Source organism: Ambystoma mexicanum, chromosome 2p (genome assembly GCF_040938575.1).
Source record: "Ambystoma mexicanum isolate Mex_15411 chromosome 2p, UKY_AmexF1_1, whole genome shotgun sequence".
NCBI classification, from domain to species: domain Eukaryota; kingdom Metazoa; phylum Chordata; class Amphibia; order Caudata; family Ambystomatidae; genus Ambystoma; species Ambystoma mexicanum.
The window spans coordinates 707,942,825-707,967,091 of NC_090923.1; the positions used below are offsets into that span (position 1 = coordinate 707,942,825).

The window sequence follows — 24,267 nt, forward strand, 5'->3', positions numbered from 1 at the left end:
GGTTATTGTAATTTCCTTTCCGTAGATATCTCGCAGCAAGCCCTTCAGAAGCTTTAGTCTGTAATGAACTCTACCAGAATAGTCGCATGGGACCCCTAGGCGTGAACATATTTCTCCAGTACTGAAACCTCTCTATCGGCTCCCAGTAAAATCTAGGATTACGTTCAAGCTTCTTGTTCTTGCGTGCTAAGCCCAAACAGCCAGGTAACCCTGTATATAAAGAATTGCCTCTTATGGCATATTTTTAATCCTCCTCAACGTCCCAGCACGCGGCACTCCCTTGATATCTCTCTGTACAGGAATGCTAGAGCACAAAGCAAATCCTTTGGGGCCTTGCTCTCCCAGAGGAATATAGAGAAATCTCGTTATTTTTTTAATCATCTAGCTTTTAGGATTATGTACTAAGTTTTCAACCCTTTTTCTTTGCTTGGGTTCTGATATTCATGGAAAGCGCATTGATGATATTTGCCCGCCAGCGCTATATGTCCTGCGCTATATAAGGACAATATGGCAGAGAATGGTGTTGATGCCTCTCCTTGGACGTCAAAGTCTATCCGCTTTCTTTCCAGTTTCAGCACGCAGGAAGGTCACAAGATAGAAATAAGGGGTGGGAATTTGAAGGGATAAGATTGCACAATGGAGCTCTGTACAGCAAGGAAATGCAGTATTTCGGTACAATAACATGGATGCCTTTTTAGTCTAGACTAAGCACAGGGAGAGATGCCATCCAGAGGATTCCATGCATAGGTTAGAGTTTAGAGAGGGAACGACGGACCCAGTCTTGATTACATTTTTGGTGGATCTGCTGCTGTTCTACCATTGAAGATATATTGCCACAAGTTTCATACAACCTGACATTTGAGACTGCACATTTGTGTCCCTGGGTCTGCACACTTAAGCTAGTGGCTTCTCCATGGATATATGTAGTGCTTTGTCGTTTGCAATAATGTCTGTATTCCACTGAGCATTTCGTATGGCATGGTGTTGTCTATTTTGTATAGTACTCCTCTATGCTCCTACGTTTTTCATAATGCTCTGTAATGCTGTTGGGAATGTGGAAAGCCCTAGTAGACGGGGGGATATGTGCACTTTTCAGATTCATGCCAAAAATAAAAACTTGTTCTTGAATCTTGCTTTGCGGTTGCTTATAGGGTCTTTATTAATTAAAAAAAATGTGTTTAGATGAATCATGGTCTCTCTTTTCAACACAGGGGTTGGGGGCAGAAAGATTTGAAGATGTCGGACAGTGAAGACAGCAACTTCTCAGAGGAAGAGAGTGAACGAAGCAGTGAGCCAGAAGAGGCAGATGATAATGAGGTTTGTGCTGGAGTTATACCGGCATGTTGGGGCATGGGCTGGAGTAGGGATTGTTGAATGAGTTAGGTGTTTGCCGGTACATGGACACTTCTACCTCTGTAGGGATTCACACATACACACACTTGTTCCATACGGGACTTGACAGTTGATTTCAGAGGTAGGCCACACACTCACTTGCATTTTCTTTTCCAGCAAGAGGCAGAGGAGGAGCGCGTGAGCGCAGCTGGCAGTGAAAAGGCCGAAGAGGAGGAGCCTGAGGAAAATGATGCGGATGAGGCTGAAGAGGCGGATGAGGCTGAAGAGGCAGACGAGGGTGAAGAGGGAGACGAACCTGAAGAAGGCGATGATGTTGAGGAAGAAGATGACTATGATGAAGAGGAAGATGAGGAGGATGAGGATCGGCCACGGAAGAAACAACGTCATGGCGGATTCATTTTGGATGAAGCTGGTACAAAGTTAGACTGTTTGTTCTCTGGTTCAAATATGCGGCAGGTTGCCCTTTCAATTTATTTATTTGTATTTTTAAAGCGCTCACACAGCCTGCGGGCATCGAAACGCTGTTAAAGGAATTTGATTTTTTTGTAATTGTTTTTATTTTTTGTCTTAGTTACGTATTTATAACATGCTTAAAAACCCTTTAAGTGCCAAGGACGAAGTATCTCGTCCTTGAGATTACCTCCCCAGTGCCAAGGACGAGATAGCTCGTCCTTGGCACTTAAGGGGTTAATGTTGGAGAAAATGTTAGAAGGCTTTGCATGGTGAAATACTGAAATCACCAAAAAGGCCTTCGCACTATGGGGAAAACCCATGGCAGTTAAATACCCAGAGGTTTCTAAGTGCGGACCCGGGGATCGAACCTGTGTTGCTTCATGTCGTCTTGCTTCCAAGCAAACACGTTGCCGCTGAGCCATCCTCCCGGGGCGAACACAATCTGTGGTTTTCCCATTTATTTCACCAAGCGGTGGTTAACCTGATCTTTGCAATTCTGCTGCAGCTTTTTTTCCCCTTAATTTATAAAATCGCCCTACACTCTTCAGTTTCCCCTTTCTTTCTAAGAAATTTCTTTTTCATGAACCTGTATTCTGAAGATAACCTTATTTTTTTTTTCTTAAAAAAAAAAAAACATTTTGCAGCATTCCTATTAAGGTGTTTTGCCAATATTGTTCTTAAACCCACGTGGATGGCACTATTATTTACTGTCTCTTTCTAAGGGCTGACAGTGGGCCTCTGAATCATATTGGACTCGATCACCAGTAGGGAACTATTGATAATAAACCACTGAGCTTGATAAATTAGTAGTGGTTTTGGCAGCCTTGCAAATTTTGGTTGGCTCTGCATGTGACATTCATCACAAAATAAACATGGTTTTGTAAGATACCCTTTTGCTTTTTAACGGACTACAACTTTTTCTTTCTTTTTGCAGATGTGGATGATGAGTACGACGATGACGAAGATCAGTGGGAAGGTGAAACTGAGCAGATTATTGGGAAAGGTGAGGAGAATTTTATCTAGTGCTCTGCACCTTGTGTGTGTATGTGAAGAAACCTACTTTCCTTCTAGTGATGAACGCAGATCACAGAGAGGCATTGTTGTGACACTCTTCTGCTTGATGCTAGTATTGCCTTATTTATTGGCGAACAGGTTAGTATTGAAATCTCAAATTTGGACCATGTTTTTTCATTTGGAAGGAAATTGACTTTGTCTGCTCTGCCCTAACAAGGTAGATCCTTACTAATCCGGCAAAATATCGCCTTTTTTGTATCCGAGTGGGGAAACCATGGGCTGTCTGAGTGCTGGTGACACCATTTAAATATCTGGAACGGCTCACTTTGCGAGGAAACGGTTTTCAAAATTTTAATGTAGTCTGCCTCTTCACATTTGAGGTCTAAATGGAAACCTCTGTAGACTGAGAATGGGTCTATATGCCATTAATCCCTTTGCCTTACATTTAATCTTACATTAATGAGCACAGTGAACAGAAAGCTGGCAGACAAACTGTGTACAGGTGGTGCTTAATTGCAGGTACTATTGTGTCTAAATGTCTACTCGGGTTGTTAACAGCCTGGCTTGCTACTTAAAAGCTCTTCCTGGCCACAGGCTGGAGTTTAAACCTAAACTGAAAATCTAAAGCCACTTGCCAAGAAGTTAAATGTCAAGATCTTTCCCACCATACCTACGTAAAATCTTTCCATGCAAATCTACAAGCAGAAATAGGTAGATAGAGTGATATGTTTATACAGATGTATGATGAAGCACTGAAGCTGGGTAGATGACGAGCAAGGAAGATCTAAACGGTTCCATGTGTTAATATCCCCGCAAAAATATTGCAATACAAAAATATTGCCATATTTTTGCGGCGATGTTGACCCATGGACCCTGCAGGGGACCCCCCCGCTCCCACAAATTATCCCCCCAAAAAATATCGCCTATGGCGAGACAAACGGCCATATGTACGGCGATATTTTTGGTGGGGATATTTTGTAGGGATACCTATCTAAACTACACAGGATAAGTCCAAGCAATAGCAAACTGAACAATGCAAATACACCTCTCCATGTTTTGTAAGGTCTTTAACCTTATTCAATGCCATATGGTATCACTGTGTGTACTACTTTTCTTTTTGGGTGATTTTTGCATCCTTTTGTAAAAATATGCATTTAAAATCCTTAACTTTTTTTGGGTGTTATCCTTCGAGGAAATAGACAACGCTTGAGTGTTATGTCGGAAATCTCTTTCTGGTTTTGTTTTTGTTTAACTTTTGAAGTCACCCAGGATCTAGATCTTTTGCTGTCTTTTTGGTGTTCTGGGGTATTTTCGTCTCCTGTCACAGATGGCCTCCACAACACACCGACTCTCCACGCCCCTTTTAACAGATTTTATTTTATTTGTTGCAAAGGAGCTCTTAGGCCTGCCCAATTCTTAGGATGTTAACTGAAGATCGGCAGCCCCTACTATTCAATAGTCTGACTTTCTCCTGGCGGGGGCATAAAGGCAACTGCCTTCTCTCTTACTTTCTCCGGGATCAATCTAGGTGGATCCTAACCGGGGTCCCACAATAAGAATGTTATCAAGAAAAATTGCCCTAAGTCACTGAGGTCTCACTTGGTCTTTTCCTAGCATGCTCTTGCACTCCTCACCCTGATGTTCTAGCCTTCCTTCTAATCTCCCTTTTCTTCCTCTCCTTCTCTCTGCCCCTCCGATGGTCCTTTGCTCACTACTAGTTTTCCACCCTCTACTACCCTCCCCTTTCCACTCTAGTACTCTCCACTCTACTACTCTCCACCTACACCTTCTCCCACAGTCGCTCTCCTTTCACTCTACCAGTCACCTTAGTCAATCCCACTCACACCCCCACTCTCAGTCACACACATCGCACACGTCTTTAACAGTGCTCTTCCAAGCTCCTCTACACCATACCTAATTTGCTTGGTCTTTTGGTCTGCCTTCTTCCTTGACATCACCTGAACAATTCAAACTATCATATCCTTTCAGCTCCTTTTTATCCTCCCCTTTCCCCTTGATTGGTCCTACTCATCAGCTGGTTCACCGGGGCAATTGCTCTTTCCTCATTAGCAGGGTTGACATTAAAGAACATAAAATGGGCTTTCAGTCTTGCACACTTTTTATATGTGGGTATGCCGGCTTTCCATAATGGCGGGCCACTTGAATTGCAGTCAACTGCAAAGTTTGTGTTCTCATTGAAGGTAACATTGGGATTGGATGTCTGCATCACGCAGTGTACACTGCTTCCTCCCTCGCTGCAGTCTCTCACTTGTGAGTTGTGCTGTCGGGTGTCCACCGTGAGGACTTCTGCTATCTGCAGTCGTATGGGACAAGAAGAGAAACATTGGGCAGGAGTATTGTGATTTGCCCCATTTTGTCCATGAATGAGTTTCCTAATATGGAAAGTGTAATTTACAGGCCGATGTGAGCTTTTTAAATATTCTGTGCTGTGGTGTATCCCCCTTCTCTGCAATGGTAGCCATTTCCCCATGAAAAGGAGTAGCTTGGGCATCAACCTTCTTTTTTTAAAACATTTTTGTCCTGTGACTTGGCCGTTTTTCTTTGTTACCCCTTGTTGTGTTTTTAGAGGGGGAGCAGCCATCCTGGCTGCTCTGCCTATGTGATCTCTGACTCAGAACTTACAAAGGTTCCTTTTTGAGTTGGGCTTTGTGAGGGTTGGCCAGACAGCTCAGAAAATCTGAGAGAGTGACAAAATGACGAGCAGTGGCTAAACCGCTTAGTGAGCCCCATACTACCACTAAACCAGCAGTGATCCCAATCCTAAAGATGAAATGGGCACAGCCTATGGGTATGCCGCCTCCCCCTTTTGTGGTACCATGGACTGAGGGCTGGCTATGCTCTCAAAGGGTGTGAAGTTAGAACAGTAGCAACCCAAACAGCAATAGTGTAAAGACACAGATTTAAAAGAATGTAAGAATGTTCAACCAAGGTGGTATAAATAATATATGTGCTTTAATTAAACAATCAAATATGCAAACCACTTAATAAAAACACTAACAAAAACCTAACCCTGTAGAGAGATTACAGGAAACACAGAACTGGTATAGAGTAGGTACTTGGGCATGGGTGATTAGGCAAGCAATTACAGCGATGTCCTTGTTCAAAGGACAAGGATAAGATGCACCTATTCAGATGTCCTTTGTGATTTGGTCTACTCCTTTTTAGACTTAAGTGACTAGATGTGCTAGCCCAGTTTTAGGCAGAATCATATGCAGTGCCCTTTGGGAACACTACACACAATTAAAGCTACAAGTGTAAGTACAATTTCACCTTTGGTACAAGCCTGTACTACACAGTAATGTGGTAACAGTGGCGGAGCAGCCAGACTTATCTCGAGTAAAGTGGGCAGTACAAGGGGTTACACAAAGGACTAGCAATCACAGTGATTCAAGCAGACACTTGGTCAAGGTTTCTTGGTAAAAGAATATACATTTATTTACAGTCATTTGGAAAACATTCCACTAGTAAGAGCAGCTCAATATCACAATCTAATATACTACAATACACAACCAATTAGTTTCTGAACCAGTTCAGCTCCCCTGAAGTGGGAGCAAAATGGCACTCCAGTTACTTTAAAAAGGGGTAAAAATACCAGGTTATCAGAATCAACAGCACAAATACTTTCATAGGCAGGGCAAAGGGTTTCAGTTCACTATAACCAGCAATTCAATTCAATAGGCCTGGGCCAAAGCCAATGGTTCAGAGTCTTGTATAGGATAGCACAGTTCTGGTAGTAAACGGTTAAGTCTTTGCTACAGACCTTAGAAGAATTTTGTCAAAGTCGGGAAGGTTTCACAAACTTCCACCACGCCCGAACGAGGTGCTGCACCGCACTTGCACAGTACCTTGTTAGTGAAGAAAAGTTGTAGCTGAGGCAGTTGTTCCTGCAGATCTCGCTGTTCCTGAGCTTCAGTCGTGGGGAAAAGGACGACGTCGGGAGGTTCCTGCACTGCCCAGGGAAGAGGCCACAAGCTTGGCAAAATGTCGGTTTAAGTTGCGAGTGCCCTAAAGACCACAAACTGATGTCCTTCCCACTAGCTATCCGGTTTTGAACAGCACTCTGGAGAAAATTCGACCAGTATGGGGACGGTGTCCAGGCGGCTTACAAGTTGGTTGTTCCACCAAACTCAAGGGGAGAAGTTAACCTTGAAGAGCTTCTCTGTCGATTGGAGTTTCAGGCAATTCGGACCTGCAGCAGGGCTTCACCGGTGGACCAAGAGTTGCAGCAGTCGTCTTCCTTCAGCTCGTCTTCGTTTCTTTCGTTCCAGTGGTCGACTCTGCTTTCCAAGTCCCAGAGACCTGCTTTTAAACCGTTTTTCCCCCATTCATTCCAGCCTGGCTGTCACTCACACAGCAGGGTGACTGTCCTTGCCGGACAGCCAGCAGGCCAATCACGCCAGAGTGCATTCAGGTCCCCTAGGACACTAAGCACAGGGAGTTTTGGGCACCTCCCTCACATCCTGTCCACCCCAGACACTCGGGCGCCAGAGGTGGGCTTCAGAATTGAAGCCCGCCAAAGGCCAACGAACGAAGGGACCAAACCTAGTTTGGCGCGCAGAGACAAACACAAGAAGGACCTTTCCAAAAAGAAATGGCGAAAAAAGTTGACCGCAGTTTGTTTTTAGAGATCTGTCTTGGGCGCCATATTGGAAAACATGGCTGACCCGATTTTGCTGGGGGTCTCAAAAGCTAAGGGAAATTAGCACATTCTTGAGAATTCTCCCTAACACCCAGCTCGTGGCTCGGGCCCAAATTGAGAACGTGGCCTTTGGGGGTGTGTTTATTTTTTTAATTAGATAAAGACGGTTTTTCAAAAACAGCTGCTTTCGTAGGTGTTTTTGCAAGAACGGTCGTATTTGCAGCTTTGACAAAGCAGTTAAGTTTGCTATATTTTCCATGATTGCTAAATATAAGCTGGAGGGTCTATTTAGATATTAATACAACGTATTAAAAAATATACCCATAGAATGTTAAAAGCAGCAAGTCTTCTACAAGGACACTCCTAACCCCTGTGTTTATATTTAAGTCCTTTACCAACGGTAAGCACCACCCGTTGCTGCAACGTTGAAGCATGAGTGTTCATATACAACACGCGGGTGTATATGAACACTTTCATTTACACCAAAGCGAGCAGCTTCAACGTTGCAGGACACAATGTTGAAGCTGCTCGCTTTAAATGAGTGTTCATATACACCACAAGGGTGTATATGAACACTTTCCTATACACCACAGTAAGCAGCTTCAACATCCTGCAATGTTGAAGCTGCTCACTTTGGTGTATGGGAACTGTGTTCTCGGCAGCATTTTCATTAAATAACGATTCCCTCGTTATTTAACGAAAATGCTGCCGAGATTCTGCAATCCGCCTGTTTCTAGCAACAGGCGGATTACAGCGAAAGCACTGTCGTGCTTTGCGGCCCAGGCCTACATGAGAATAGCATTGGTGCCTGGGCGTCAAGAAATACTGTATTGTAACTCAAGTGGCATCCATCTTGGAACGTTGATTCCCTCGTGGTTGGGTCAGGTGAACATCAGTATTACAAAGGAATAGGTGCAATAGATGCTTGCAATCTGATTTTCAAATCAACTAGACGTGTGCACAGCAATTGTAGATAAGCACCCAGTAGTCTGCACAACTAAGTCAGTACCCTAAAGACGCATCACTACTCTAGTATATGTGCAAGGCCCGAGACCTGATGGTCCACACCTTACACACATGGCAAGGTATGGGATTAAAAAAGGAAATGCCATTTCACCCCAGGTAAAAATGGATTAAAATCCTAAATGCCTTAAACGCAACTCGCCATCAATTTAGACCTCCTAGGGCATTGTTCATCAAACTGTGGGGCACGGGTGTGAGCCCCACAACTTAACTTCAATAGCAGTTATCTACTCTGTGGGCTCGGGGTCTGGTGTGCCTTTCAGGTGATAAACTCGGCATAGATGGACGTCAACAATGCTGTATTCATTTTCTCTGTCAACATGGACGAGGAAGGCACTGTGACCTCTGCCCCGTTTCCATGCTGCTCCCGGGGCATGCCCCACTCCCTGGGCCTGCCCCTGGGCCCCAATTCTCTCGCTCCCCACCCGCCCGCATTTTTGCTTGCTGCTGGCCCGCCCGCCCACCCGCCCTTTTGCTTGCTGCTGGCCCGCCCGCCCACCCGCCCTTTTGCTTGCTGCTGGAACACCCGCCCGCCCTTTTGCTTGCTGCTGGCCCGCCCTTTTGCTTGCTGCTGGAACACCCGCCCACCAACCCACCCGCCCGCCCTTTTGCTTGCTGCTGGACCACCCACCCTCCTGCCTGCCCTTTTGCTTGCTGCTGGACCACCCATGCACCCACCCACCCACCCGCCTGCCCTTTTGCTTGCTGCTGGCCCAAACCGCCTGCCCTTTTGCTTGCTGCTGGCCCAGCCTGCCCATTTGCTTGCTGCTGGGCCACCCAACCACCCACCCGCCTGCCCTTTTGCTTGCTGCTGTAACACCCACCTACCCACCCGTCTGCCCTTTTTGCTTGCTGCTGCCTACCCACCCGCCTGCCCTTTTACTTGCTGCTGGCCCACCCACCTACCCACCCACCCGCCCTTTTGCTTGCTGCTGGCCCACCCACCCGCCCTTTTGCTTGCTGCTGGCCCACCCACCCGCCCGCCCTTTTGCTTGCTGCTGGCCCACCCACCCGCCCGCCCTTTTGCTTGCTGCTGGCCCACCCACCCGCCCGCCCTTTTGCTTGCTGCTGGCCCACCCACCCGCCCGCCCTTTTGCTTGCTGCTGGCCCACCCACCCGCCCGCCCTTTTGCTTGCTGCTGGCCCACCGGCCCACCCACCCGCCTGCCTTTTTGCTTGCTGCTGGCCCACCCACCCGCCTGCCCTTTTGCTTGCTGCTGGCCCACCCACCCGCCTGCCCTTTTGCTTGCTGCTGGCCCACCCAAAGCCCTTTTGCTTGCTGCTGGCCCACCCACACACCCACCCGCCCTTTTGCTTGCTGCTGGGCCACCCACCCGCCCTTTTGCTTGCTGCTGGGCCACCCACCCGCCCTTTTGCTTGCTGCTGGAACCCGCCCTTTTGCTTGCTGCTGGCCCACCCGCCCACCCACCCGCCTGCCTTTTTGCTTGCTGCTGGTACCGCCTGCCCTTTTGCTTGCTGCTGGCCCACCCACCCGCCTGCCCTTTTGCTTGCTGCTGGTACCCACCCGCCTGCCCTTTTGCTTGCTGCTGGCCTACCTACCCACCCACCCGCCTGCCCTTTTGCTTGCTGCTGAAGCCCGCCTGCCCTTTTGCTTGCTGCTGGCCCAATACCACCCACCCACCCGCCTGCCCTTTTGCTTGCTGCTGGCCCACCCATTCACCCACCCGCCTGCCCTTTTGCTTGCTGCTGTAACACCCACCCACACACCCGCCTGCCCTTTTGCTTGCTGCTGGCCCACCCACCCACACACCCGCCTGCCCTTTTGCTTGCTACTGGTTCCACCCACCCACCCACCTACCCACCCGCCCTATGCTTCCTGCTGGGCCACTCACCATATCACACACCCGCCCTTTTGCTTGCTGTTGGCCCACGCACCCGCCCGCCCTTTTGCTTGCTGCTGAAACCCACCCGCCCTTTTGCTTGCTGCTGGCCCACCCACCCGCCCTTTTGCTTGCTGCTGGAACACCCACCCGCCCTTTTGCTTGCTGCTGGAACCCGCCCTTTTGCTTGCTGCTGGAACCCGCCCTCCCACCCGCCCGCCCTTTTGCTTGCTGCTGGACCACCCACCCACCCGCCCGCCCTTTTGCTTGCTGCTGGCCCACCCACACACCCGCCCGCCCTTTTGCTTGCTGCTGGCCCACCCGCCCTCTTGCTTGCTGCTGGGAAAAAGGTGTAAGATGGTCAAACAAAGTTAGTGGTTCACAGAGACTGGCTTAAACAACAAGGGAGCATAGACATGCACCAGTAAGCATTTGTCAAATAGATACACAGCCACCAGCCTGTCTGGAACACACTGTAAAGAGTCAAGAAAAGAAATGGATTGCATGGTCCCTCTGAAGGGCGTTAGATGAGCAGGTGGGAGTGAAAGACGCACCCTACTTGTTTCAAGGGATTCTGAAAATCCAAAAGAACTAGCTGATTTATTGTGGGTTTCAAAATAATGAGGTTCAAAAAAGTAAAATAGTGGCTTATCCACACTCTGAACCGTGTGACAGAGGGCTAAGAAAGCTGTACTGTTTTAGTATGGCCGCACAGCAAAAACGATATGAAGATGTGCTAAATCACTGTTCTTTCTGATGTTCCAAACAACATCACAAGTGACCTGGTTACCAACACTCCCTCAAATTGATGCCAAAATTATTTGTTCAATTTTTGAAGCTCTTGATCCAATCACTAGTTGGCATTAATTGGCAAAATGTGTGAATATGTGAAATCTGCGATTGTTAGAGGTTAGTATATTTTCATTTTTTTTCTCTTATCCCTTATTAGCACTTTTGAGTAAAGAGATAAAATATAAATCTATCATTCTCTATTGGTGTTTGTGGTGAGACATGATGGAGAACACCCCAGAAGATTTTAAGACCCTCTTTTAGATGGCAGCGTCTACAAAATGACCATTTTAGGAGACCAGTGGTCGTTATGCTGGGCTTGTTAGATTTTCATTGTCTCTTTAATCGCATTCAGTATTCCCTCCTGCATGACGACCAATGACAACCACTTTTTGATACTAGGATAGTGCATTCTTTCTTGCCTAGCTATGAGTTTTCTGCTTCCCCAGGCATGTCATGTTTTCAGTTTGGCCCTAGGCATCTAGTGTTGGGTCCATGTGTGCTCTATCGCTGATGTGTTTATTTCCCTCACGCATGCTGCCTTTCAGCTACTGGTAAACACTTTCTTTTTATTCCTCTGTGTGCGCACGTGGAAAGTGTCTTGTTTTCTCCAAGGGGAACGCTGGCAGAGGAGTAGCTGTCAAAAGACCGGCACTGGGTGTTGTGTGTGTGGGGGGGGGGAGGGGGGGGCCAAGGAGGACAAAGTTGCCTGAATGATAACTTTTTGATTACCCCCCCCCCCCCCCCCCACCAGTCCTCTCTGAGAGGGATTTGTGTACAAAGCAGATCTGTTTCATCTGTTTACCCCCCGCCCCCCACTACCCCTGCACAATTTTACGGGTTTTAAGGTTTTCTTCTCTACTGTGCATAGGTTTTGAGATGGATGAGGTTACACAAAGAGTAAACTTTATTTTATCCTCTGCTGTAATTTATAGCCATTATGAATGTGCACATTGATTTAATGAAATGGGACTATCTCACGAAGAAGGTACCCTGGGATACTGACGTTCACAGGTACATGGCCTAATGCCTTTCAGTGGCAACTGGCCTGATGAGGTTTAGCTGTTAAATGTACTGTGATGTATCACACATGTTATGGGCCAATAACAATGCCTCCCCAATTTCAACATTTGGTATACTTTAAAGTAGTTTAATGGACCGTGCGACATTAACTGTATTTGCGTCGTACCCTAATTGAAACGTTATATATACGACTCTGTCCTGTTGAACTATTTAAGATACTCTGTTCTATCTGTGTGCTTCTTGTTGGTGACTGCCCCCCTCCCCTTTCAGCGAGGTGCGTTTTCTTCTTGCGAGTGTCGCTAGGCTCCCGTTGGTGTGCTGTGAGGTCCATTGCACATCCCCAGCTAGCGTTCCTCTCCAGGAGTGTACCAGCTTCTTTTAGTTATGAACATTTCACTCATTCATGCTGCCTTGTGTTCTGTTTTTAATTTCTGCCCTTCCCCTTTTTTATCCCCACGTTTACCCTGTGGTTGGTTTTGCTGCCATTGTTTGGTTCATGCTGTCCTGTCTTAACGCCACCTCCACGAGCAGAAGAGATCGAGGGTGAGTACATGTTGCTTTGTCATCTTCCAGCCACGCTGTGCTGCTAGCACTTCTCCTGCTTTAGTGGTGTGCTTCTGCGTGAGAGTGGGATTGTCATGGGCATGAGTGATCTCTTATTATGCTTTTTGAGGCCCTGTGTGAGCACGGACAGCCCAAGGAAATTAACGAACTTCTGCACATACTACACATAATCCGATTTTCATACAAATCGCACCAGAACCGATTCAGGCAATGTATGCATATAACACACTTGATTTCCCGAGAGGTCTGGCCGCATGCTAAATCTTGGCAAGGACTCGTGCATGTGTTTCAGTTCTTGCTTTTAAACCTTACAATATCTGACAATTTGAGACATTTACAGTTGGTTACTACAGGGGCTGGGGTTGGCAGGGGGAGCAAAATGAGGCAAGCTCTGTAGTCTTGGGCTATAAAGAGGTATTGAGTGTGATCACTATCTTCTGACCTGGGGCACATTGATTCACTTGTGTTCTGTCACTGTTTCAGGTAAAAATGAGCACAGAAACGCCACACCATTAGAGCCGTAGTCAGATCAGTGTGCCATATAACCTCCTTGGGGGAAGAATGTTCTTTTTTATGGCTATATTTCCAAATCCATCGTTCATGGCATTCACAATGCTTGTACAGGGGCTGCGTTGACTTATTGATGAATCTGATTAATGAGAGGCTGTATTATTGCCTTAATCAAGGTCTGGTAGAATTGATAATTCCTTATCGAATGGATAGTGATATTGTTAAGATTACAATTACCTAGTTGCAGGGGGGGTGGGTGTGTGGGTGTGTGGGTGTGTGTGTGTGTGTGTGTGTGTGTGGCTAAGCAGTCTCCCTATGTTTCGGTTTGAAAGAGCATCCTCTTCCCCCTACACTTCCCTTCTAAATTTTGGGGCTGTTCCTTGTGAATGAACTATGGGAGGATGGGGGAAGCTGGGATAAAACACGGGAAGTTGGGCTGTTAGTTTTTCCTGAACATCTGCGCAATGTCTTTATTATTTGCAGCCTCCAACATTGACAATGCCATGGTGAACGAAGATCGGTCTGGGGCACGCAGACTACAGAATGTTTGGAGGTATGCATTCATCTGTTTCATATGTATTGGCAGCCTCTCTGCTGAGAAATGTGTAGCAGCTTGGTTTCTTTGATTTCCGAATTTGAGTGTATCCTGATGTACAGTTTATTGCATTAAACTTAAGTGATATGGCCCTAGTGAAACTGAATGTAGGCATTAGAAAATTGATATGTCCTAGCTCACAGAAAATACAAACCCTTATTGAGCGATGGACTTGAGCAGGGGGAAATAATTGCCACCGAGAAATATGCATTCACCCACACTATGGGCTCCAGTGGAAACTAGATCAATAATTCATAATCTTAATGCCGCAGGATGGCTTGGGGGCATCACGTTTGGCTTGGAAGCAAGACAACAAACGCATAGCAACAAAGGCGCGCTTAGAAACTGGTCTCCGGTATTAAGCGTATTTGACATACTGACTTTTGTAATGTAAGATCTTTACTGCCTACATAGATACATTTTTCTGTGCTAATTACTCACCGATCTATGACTGCTCCTTTCTGATCTCTTAGAGGAATTAAAAGCGGTCCCATGGGCAGGAAGACACCTTGTTTCTCAGTACACATCCACCTTAGTCGGTCCAGACCCCACCCACCCAGACTGCCTTCATTATCAGGCTTTAACAGCAGACTGCCACAGATTAACTTGTCAGTAATAGGGACTCAAAGTGCACTACTGCCATCTAGTGGCCAATTGTGGACCATGTAGCTGGTGCATACAAACATTTCAGAAGGGACACTTACAAAATGGTACTCGGCCCTCATAAAGAGTACACCATTATGCAAGTGGTTGTGTGGATTTCACAGGCTGAACATCCTAGCGCAAAATGCGGTACTTAAAAAAAAAAAACCACCCCTGTCCCAGGAGCTTTATTAGCTACCATAGGACGTATTAGTGAAAAAGGGGTTGCAGTGACATAGGGAACTTAAGTAGAAGTCCCTCTGGCTACAAAATGAGCAAGAGATCCTAAAAAACAATAGGGGGACTCATAAACGTAAACAAATGTGACAGCAGAACCCCCCATAAATGGAGGAAAACCCGTTTCAACGCTATTAAAACACAATTTGTATCAATCAGGGCCAACCACTAGATGGCAGGCTATGCAAAGCATGTGACTGAAACCGATCAGTCTGCACAAATACAATCTACTTAAGCAATCAACCCTGAGTGGGGATGGGTGGGGGGGGCATTACCGTTCTGGTAATGCCCTGTGATAGACCCAGGGTATTACCAGACCGGTAATGCCGCCCCTGCAAGGGATTTATTGCTATTAGTTCCCTGGCACGTTGTATTGGGGTACTAATAGTGTTTTTATCTTGAGTTGAGAAACGTGTTTGCCTACAAAACAAGATGACCGCCATGGATCAGGGAGAAGAGAACTACTCGTAGTTCTATGGTGGCCATTTTCGGATTGGGGATGCGCCGTGAACTCTAGTACTCCAGGCACCGGCGAGGGACGCACAAGGTCAGTGTGGGTGGGGTGGTTGGAAATGTGGAAAAGGGTACTGGGAGTATGGGGCAGGGGACGCAGGGGAGAGCATACTTAAACCCTGGTGCGGGAAGATGGCAGCCTCCCGTTCTGAGGAGGCTTGGAGCATGGTCTTTACCGGTCTTTACCGGTGTCTGAGCCTCCTCATTGGTTGGGAGGCTGTGCCTCCCTCGCCGAGTACCAATGGTAACTAAACATTTCATAACAGGGCCCTAGCAATAGGACCTATGGAAAATCTCTGTGACAATGAGCACGGCTGGATTACTATTTTCCAGGACCATCTGCGTACATAAGATGCTTTGTTATGTGAAACTGTGCATTCTGGCATTTTGGTGTGCAGCATGACATGAATGGAGTTATTGAATAGATACAGAGGCCCATCATTAAATGACCTGAAACTCTAACGGGGGATGCTGATCGATCCAAGCTTTCCTGTGCCAGTGTGCTGCAGCCTCCATCTGGACCTGTGACATCTGCTATGAGACAGCAGCACTAATCCAAGCTTCATTGTTGCTCTTCTCCTGCCCAGCGTGAGCTTCAATAGCTCCAAAAACGACCTCCATGCAGTGAAGTAGTCTGTTTTTCAACCTTTACAATCTTCAGCATAAAACCTGAGAGAGACTGTCTATGCGGCTGGCAAGATTTCCTTTTTAGGAACTATTCCATAGCCTTGACAGCTGCAAGGGAAGACCTATTGTCTTTGTACTCTTATAAGCGAGCCTTATGAGAGGCTTTATTGTAGTTGGAATAAACGTGGTCCTTAAACCACCGTTGACCCTAGCTAGTCAGCCTAGCTACCCAATGTCACTAGTTTACCCTGCACTACCCCAATGAATTTATGGCCGCGCATCAGAAATGTTGCAAAAAAGTCAGTCACTCGCCTATGAATTGCATTATATTTTTATTTTTTTATTTTTATTTACGTGAGTTAAATTAACATGAAATCAAGCATTAGTCTAATTCATTTCTCATCTATTATTCGGATGGGTCACCGTCTTGTTTTTTCATTATTGCTATCCAATATTGGATTGCTCTGAATATGAATCTTTTATGAGTCCCCACGAGCAGAGTTGCCCATCTTTGTTCTCTGTTTTGTACATTCGCTTCCATGGGGAGTATGGCTGCAAATGTTCTTGTTTCATTGTCTAATACCATGCATTCCATAAAGATACGATGTATTGTTTCAATTTGATTTTCGTCTCTACAGAACCGACAGAATTTCAGATCATCTGCGATTTGTTGCTTTTTTGATAACACTTCACACGTAGGTAGTGTATAGAGGCGTAGGCGTAGAAACAGATTTAGCGTTTTTTGGCAAGGGAAGAGGTTCAGATATTCCGGGATTTGGTTCAGTGCTCTACAATCATCCAAACAGTTAAGCGAAAGCTGGCATTGGGATTTTTTTCCAACTGTCAGAATCCAGTCATTTCTTTGTAGTTTTATTTTTGCTTTAGTTGGTCTACATTTCAACATCTCCTCAGTAATGTCCAAGGTTATCATGGCTTGTTTACAGGCTTCTTTCCATGACCCTAAAATGGTGTTGTTCATAGATTTCTTTTGGGTTTGTAATAATTTCATTGCCGGAATATCTTCATAGGTTATTATTTTCTTGTATCAATCAATTGTTTTCCACATTACAATGGATTCGATAGATTGGAGTGCTAATTCGAATCCTATGCGCTGCACTGGAAAATAATTTGGCAGCGCTAGCACTTTCCTCCAAAAACGCCCCTCCATCTTGTCCCATTGTTGCTATGAGACGTTTAGTAATGTCTCACTTCCGTAAGTCATTATTGTTATTACTTTTTGTCGGTAGAAGTTGATCAATGGTCTGAATTAAAATTTTCGATGAATCATTATCCTTTGTCGAGTTAACAATTTTGGTTGTCAAGTGGGATGCCCATCCTTTGTCTCCTATATGCTGATCTAACCATATACCAAGGTATTTAATAGTTTTGTTTTCTAATTTCGTGTTGCCTAGGTAAATTCTTTGTTCTTTCTTTTTATTCCTTGAGCTGTTCAGTAATGGCATTACTTGAGATTTCGCTAGATTAATGGTTAAGTCGTTTTCTTTTGCATACTCCTGTAAAGCATTGACTTTTTGTAGACCTATTTGGGTTTTTATCGAGCAACACTAAGTTGTCTGCATACATGATCCATTTTACTGGAGTTCCATTTAGGATCGGAGGATTTGTAATCGGAGTATTTTGGTTTGTATGGAAGTCAGAAGTGTAAAGGTTATAAAGGGTATCTGCCAACGGGCAGCCTTGCTTCAAACCATTCGAGGTAGGGATTTCTTTTGATATGGCACCAGTTTGCGATAGTCTTACTTGTATGTCGGTTGTTGAGTATAAAGCTTTTATGGGATCCAGAATTTCTGTAGGGCAATTCCATGTATGTTTTTGCCATAGCTTTTGTCTATTTATGCTGTCAAAGGCCATTTGGAAATCAATAAAGACTGTTATTGTCACTGCCTTTGTTCTTGTTGCCTCTAATTTAAGCAAATTTAGGATGAATAGATTAATATTCGTTTCTAGTCCTTTAGTGAAACCGGTTTGTCTCGGGTCACGCCTATTAGTTCGTTTTCATTCTGTTTATCTACGTTGTAAGATTGCTCCGAATATATTTCATAATGGATCTAACATCGGGCGATAGTTTGTTGGTGATTTTCTATCCCCTTTTTTAAAGATTGGTATTAGTATTGCCGCTTTCCAAGTAGAGGGATTTTGTTTCTGTTGAATGATGGTCTGGAAGAGTTGCTCACAGAGATTGGACCAGGCTTCTGGGTTTCTTTTTAAGATTTCGTTGTTAAGTCCGTCCCTGGCGCACGTGAGGTGTTGAGGTGCGTGATGATCATTAGGATTTCGTCGTAGGACCATTCATGAGTTGTTATCGGTTTGGTGTTATATATGTTGTATCAGATCTTCATTTTTATTTTGATAAATCTTGGTGAAGTGGTCAGTCCAGTCTACTTCTCTTTCGTCCATTTATAAGCCGATCTTTATTCTGTTGTTGTTGTTGTTGTTTAGGAGGTTCCATAGTTCTCTTGAATTTCCCTTGTTTAGGACTGCCAACATATATTCTGCAATTATATTGTATCTGCATAGCTTGCAAGCTTTTTTGCCAATTCCTGTATTGGTGCTTAGAAGTTTTAATTGCCTTTTTGTTTTTTCTTTGGGTTGTAAATTCTGTCTCGACCGTATAGGTGATCCTAATATATGTTTTTTTTCGCAGTTTCTTTATTATGCACATGAGTATGGGATTACTGATATGGTCTCGGTTTGTGATTTTGCTTTCTATGTGGGCGAAGGAGCCATTCGTAATTTATCTTAAGTTGATCACTCATTTCAGTAGTCCGGAAGGTTTCTGGCAAGTATAGGATCTGCTCGTCTGCTATGCAGAGACGATTAAGGCCATGGTTTAATCCTAGGCCTGGTAATGTATTGTTGTTTAAACGCCTCTTCTTTTCTTTCCATTTCAGAGTTAAAATATTGTAATCGCTAGTAGTATTCTCAACGATTTCCATCCTGTCCATCTCAATCAAGAGTGAGTGTGTTGCAAAGATGTAGTCTAAATAGGCAATAGCCTTGCCCTTTTGCCATGTCAGCCTTGGCGGTCTGTATCCTTGTAGTTGCCCATTCAGAAGTTCAATATTTCTTGAGAGATTCATTTTTCCAAGTTTTGGCTGTCTTTGTAAGTTTCAGTGGGATTTCAGTGGCTGTTTTGTGAATAGATGAATGTTCAAATCACCACAAGTAATTGTCTTTGTTTGGATAGCGGTTTCCCAATGCATCTATTGCTGAGAATATGACGTCCATGAAGCAGTTATCATTAATGGCCATTGGATTCCAATAGACATTGAAAATGGATATTGGCTTCTGAGGCCATTGTTCGTTGTTCGCAGTCATGTTGTTAGCCGCGTTTGGTCTTTGCATTATCATTTTTAACTTGGCTGCACTGCAGATAGACCGATTTTCACTAATATATTGTGTCGACATTCCTTTATTGAATATTGGGTGCTACTGTATCTGAAAAGACAGTTTTTGTACCACAACATCTAACCCCCTATGGGGAAGGCTAAAACTCCTGACCAGAAAGGGAAGCCAAACCTCTCGAAAACAAATACCACACTGATATGCAGAAAAATATTTACTTAATAGAGTCACACACATAAAACTATCAGTTCAAATATGTACTCTAACATTAATACACAGTATTAAAAAGATACAAGTATTTTGTAAGAACAGTAATGCCTATACAAGGACTTTCCTAACCCCAATGCCTATATGTTGGCCCTTTGCCAAGGACAAGCACCCAACATAAAACAACGGGGTGGGGAGAACCTGGATACTGCACAACCTTACAAGTAGATAAGTACCTAGTAGCATGCACAACTAAGTGCAGTGTCCTAAAGACACATCCCAACCCAAGTATATGTGAAAGGCCCCTAAGTCTGGTGGCCAGCACCTAACCTGTATGACAGGATGTGGGACTAAGAAGGTAAACACAATTCAACCCTAAGGCAACATATAGATGTCCAATCCCTGGCCCGAAAACACAATTTGCCATTAATTTAGACCTCCTAGGGCCTTATTATAATGTTAATGCCCAGTTGCCCAGAACAATAAATTCAGGCCTCCAAGGCTCCCTGCTACATTTCCCGGAAAAATATACACAATGTTTACCAGTTGTGTCTAAAGTACATTTACAATTGCAGGAATGAAAGGGCTGGCTTTAAAAATGTATTGATATTTGCAGGCAAATATTGTGATAGGGAATCTTCGTCCAGAACTCATTGAAACCCTGGGGGAAATCCCGTAAAATGTCCAAGCAAGGGGAGGTAAGTACCTCAGGCACTTCAGTTTCATTTCAAAGTTTTACAGGAGATAATGGCAACAGTTAAAGGCCTATCTTTAGCCTTCTCCCACAACGTTAAACATTTAGGCTGTATATGGCAATCTAAGCTGACCTATAATTTGCTGAATAATGAGATGCTTGTTAGGGGAGTTTTCTTAAAGTCCACTTTCAGTAAGACTTCATAAAACTATCCCTTGGCGTACAGATCCCCCACTCCTAGTATAAATCTGTACTACTCGAGGAACCTTGGTAGAGTAGTAGAGCAATCCGGATTATCATAGGAGGAAGATGTGAGCTGTAGGTGAGTACATTGAACCCAGTGAATACAATAGTACAAAGAAACACTTGCACATAAAATGTTATATTGAAATATATGTTTATTAGATTTACACAAGGAAGGTAAATAAATACTTAGTTCACTTAAACCAACACATAGGAATTCTTAATGCTTTTCAAAGGCCATTGCCTCATTGGTATTTGCTTATGGTACAATTGTTACAGAGCTTAACAGTGACAGTTCTACTGTATTATCGGTACTACCACGTGCTCGCATTAAGACAGAAATATACGGTAATTGTGTTTAGTTGACAAAAGATAATCTTTTAGAAGGAAAAAGGTTGGTTAAGCACACTGTTGCAGAGCTTAATACTCTAGAGACACTTTTCGGGCAAACGAACGCTTTGAAAGTCCAATCCCTAACTATACGAAAAAGTCGGTGTAGGAGTGGATTCAATGTCTTAAAAAGAAGCAGAACAGAAAAAGTTACTCGGGATACTTTTAGTCTCTAGGAAAAGTTCAGTGTAGAAATAACACAACGAGGGGGAATCTGCAAAAGGACTCACTAAAGGGACACAAGTCGGCAGCTTGGGTCAGAAGTAGAGTGGACACCCTGGACACCTTCACGCATACAGTCACGCTGGCGCGACTTCTCGGTTCAATGTAAGTTATACCTTTCACCCCTCAGTACCTTAGATTAGAAAAACTGCTCGTAGCTGGATTCTCTTCTGTGCAGCAGCGACGGACCCGGGCTTCTGATTCCTCGGCTTGGTGACAAAAGGAAGGACTCTGAATAATGGGATGTTTCAGCAGCAGTCCCTGGCACGTATTTCTTTTTGTTGGTCTTCCTGGTCAGTGCAGTTTTGGCACCTTTCTCTCAGCACCAACAAAGGATGGTATTCGCCCAGTCGATCTTCGATTCTGGAGTCCTGCACACTGGTGAGGGTACTCGGATGTGTTGTATCGTGTCTCTGGAGGTTCACCTGGAGCTCAGCAAAGACTTTGACGAAAGATAGGTTGGAGGTCTCCTGGTATTTGCAGTATGCAGCTCTGGAAAGGCGCAGCACCTCGGGAGATGGCTCAAATGGCAATTCGTCTCGGGGCTGTTTGGTCCCACCAGCCAAAGGGAAGGAGTCGTCCTCTTCAGAGCTCCTCTGTCTCAAAGAAAACCGGGTCAGGACAGCAGTGTAGCTTCACAGTGATGAGAAGGGTCTGCATGCTTCTCTGGTCGTCTTATTCTTCAGTAACTTAAGTTTCCAGTGGTCGGCTTGCTTTTCACCTCAGGAACCTCATCTTTTATTCAGTTTCACCACACACTCCTCTGCAAACTCTCAGCATTTTACAGAAAGGGGTGTGTGGCTGTCCAATTAGGACAGCCAGCTCACCAGTGGGAACTTGTTCTATTCAGGCACTCGGGCAGACAAAGGGCAGGGGAGTGAACAACTACCCCCCCCCCCACTTCCTGCCTGCCCAGACACACTGGAGCCTAGGCAGGGATACTCAAGGGTTCCTGCCAAAGGCAAAACGCACACACAGACCCCCCCAACCCCTAGAATAGTGGAAGGGCTAACAAACAACCATGATAGAAATGGCGAAAAAAAAGAAAGGAGCCACCATGTTAGAACATAGGTGACCCTATTGTGCATAACCGAGACACTGAATACAGTCTGCAGTATACAATAGCACAATAGTTGGTAGAACACGTCCACTGCCACCAGCACTAGCTATAGGGTTGTCTATGTGAGGTAAAAGTCACAGGAGCTGCAGAGAGATGGGGGGGGGATGCTAGGTATCCCCTTAGCACTTGACATAAGGTGGGGAATGCAAATCTCCCATAGTATAAAGTTTTAGGAAGGATACAAAGTTCCTCTATCCTTACTAACTGTAGCTAGCAAGGATAAAGAGAGAATCTCAAAGGAGAACCCAGGGGGTTCCCAGTAACACTGCCCATAAGGAGCTGCGTGCTGCAAAAGTTAAACACGGATGCCTTTAAAGAGATATGGAGGAAAGCAGACTACACAGTAAAGGTAAACCGCAGAGTTCCGAAAGTCTGTACAAATAAGAATTAATGGGTTGGGGGGTGAATGGCTCCTCTCACTTAGGATCGAAAGAAAAAGGTCCAGAAGTCCAACAAAAAGTTCTGGGGGTCTCACTAGGAGAGGGGATGAAGTGTAAAAATGATAACTCTCCCTAACAATGCTTATATCTTTCTATTATCGGATCAGACTGCTACAACCCATTCTGCTACTCATCTCTGAGAAACACCGACCAATCGTTGTTGGAGCGTTGGTTAATTCCAAACTTGACTACTGTAATGCAATACTGACCAGGATCTCTGCATGCCAAATCCATCATCTGCAGGTTATGATATGATATGGCATTTGTAACGCGCCTATACACAAGTGTTTCAATACACAAGGTTGCTCAGAATGCAGCGGTTAGACCACTGTTAGTCTACCTAAAACCGCACCTTTGTCTCCCATATGTCAATCAGTTCATTGGCTGCCAGTTCATCAGAGGATCCTTTTTTAAGATCCTCTATCGTTTTTAAATGCATTCGCGGCCTGGTTCCCACATACCGGGCCTTTAAAATGATTCCTTATTACCTTTGATCTATCAGCTCTAAAACTGTTGACAGTGCCTTATTGAAAGTGCCCATATCTCATTTTGTCCTTGGAGGCGATAAACACTGTTCTGTGCTAGGTCCTTGGACCTGGAATGCCCTCCATTTTCTGAGTTTCAGAACCTCGATTCTTTAAGTATATAGAAAGAAACTCAAAACCCACCTTTTTATCTAAATCGCTCTTGCGGCCTCTGTATGATGGCTCCTCTTAATTTAAACTCTGCGCCCAGATTGTCTGTTCTGGCGCTACTCTTGGAGGAACTAGCTTGATATAAATAATCAAATCAATTATCCACACTGAAGGAAGTCTGTACAGTTCTACCCCACAGGTGCTGCAACCTTGGGGAAGGCCACAGTTGACCCAAAGAAAGTGTTCTAAAGGTCGGTAGAGGGACCACAGATGAAGTTGCAGAACAGGAGGACCCCCGAATGCAAGTCTATGGGGAATTGCGTTTAGGACTTGGCTCCCAGTTATCGGTACCACGGCCCAGGGGAGCAAGCAGGATTGTAAATCGTGAATAAACGCTTCCTAGGGCACTGGGTTAAGAAGTACCATCGACAGAAAGGGCTCCAGGGACCCAAAACAACCCAGTAAGTAGACTGCTCTTTTCCACAGGTGCGGATTGTATGATTCGCCCCTTTAGGACTTGAAAACTCGACCCATGAAAGCAACTCAGAAAAGAAACATAAGCTCTTCCTAGGATCTGTACCTTCAAGCCAGGAGTGAAAATATCTAGCGAGGTAGTTTACCAGGAGAACCGAGAACATGAACAAACCGCTTCCAGAAGCAGAGCAACAACAAAAGGCAGCAGCATAGAAGCAAACGGTCACAGGACTAGGACGACCATTTTTGGCACCTTCAGATGGCCCACACTGACTATCCAGTACAGAAATGACTTTGCAGCTACTCTCTGGACGCCTTGAGCAACCCGCAGCCAAGCGGAATATCCTGACGGTAAAATGGACCAGAAATGTCCCAGGGTGGAGGGCTGCACCTAGCAGATGTGGGGGAGTGACCTGGAGTCACCAAGAAATCCAATCCAGACTGGCCTTAAGAAACCTCAAATTAGGATAAGGCCAAGCAAGTATTGACTAGTGAGGGTTATAAAAACATCCAAAACAGCAGGAATCTACAGGGAAACTCCTCCAGAAGTTCATGAGACCTCCCACCTCTATGGACAAAGCAGCAAGAGAAGGAGGTGGGGGCAGGGCAGAACCTAAATACCCCTGTGAACAG

General features: G+C 45.1%; 1 protein-coding gene across 3 annotated transcripts in view; it reads left to right on the forward strand.

Moving 5' to 3' along the window:
• SUPT5H (SPT5 homolog, DSIF elongation factor subunit) overlaps positions 1 to 24,267 on the forward strand; it is a 342,489-nt gene that overhangs the window by 55,932 nt on the left and 262,290 nt on the right. For 2 of the 3 annotated variants that reach the window (XM_069644283.1, XM_069644282.1), the window contains exons 2-6: positions 1,212 to 1,317; positions 1,510 to 1,765; positions 2,741 to 2,809; positions 12,687 to 12,698; positions 13,713 to 13,782. In XM_069644283.1, coding sequence (XP_069500384.1) covers positions 1,237 to 1,317; positions 1,510 to 1,765; positions 2,741 to 2,809; positions 12,687 to 12,698; positions 13,713 to 13,782 — 488 coding nt within the window. In that variant the 5' untranslated portion in view covers positions 1,212 to 1,236. The remainder of the gene's footprint in view (positions 1 to 1,211; positions 1,318 to 1,509; positions 1,766 to 2,740; positions 2,810 to 12,686; positions 12,699 to 13,712; positions 13,783 to 24,267) is intronic. The other variant, XM_069644284.1, reaches the window with a different exon arrangement.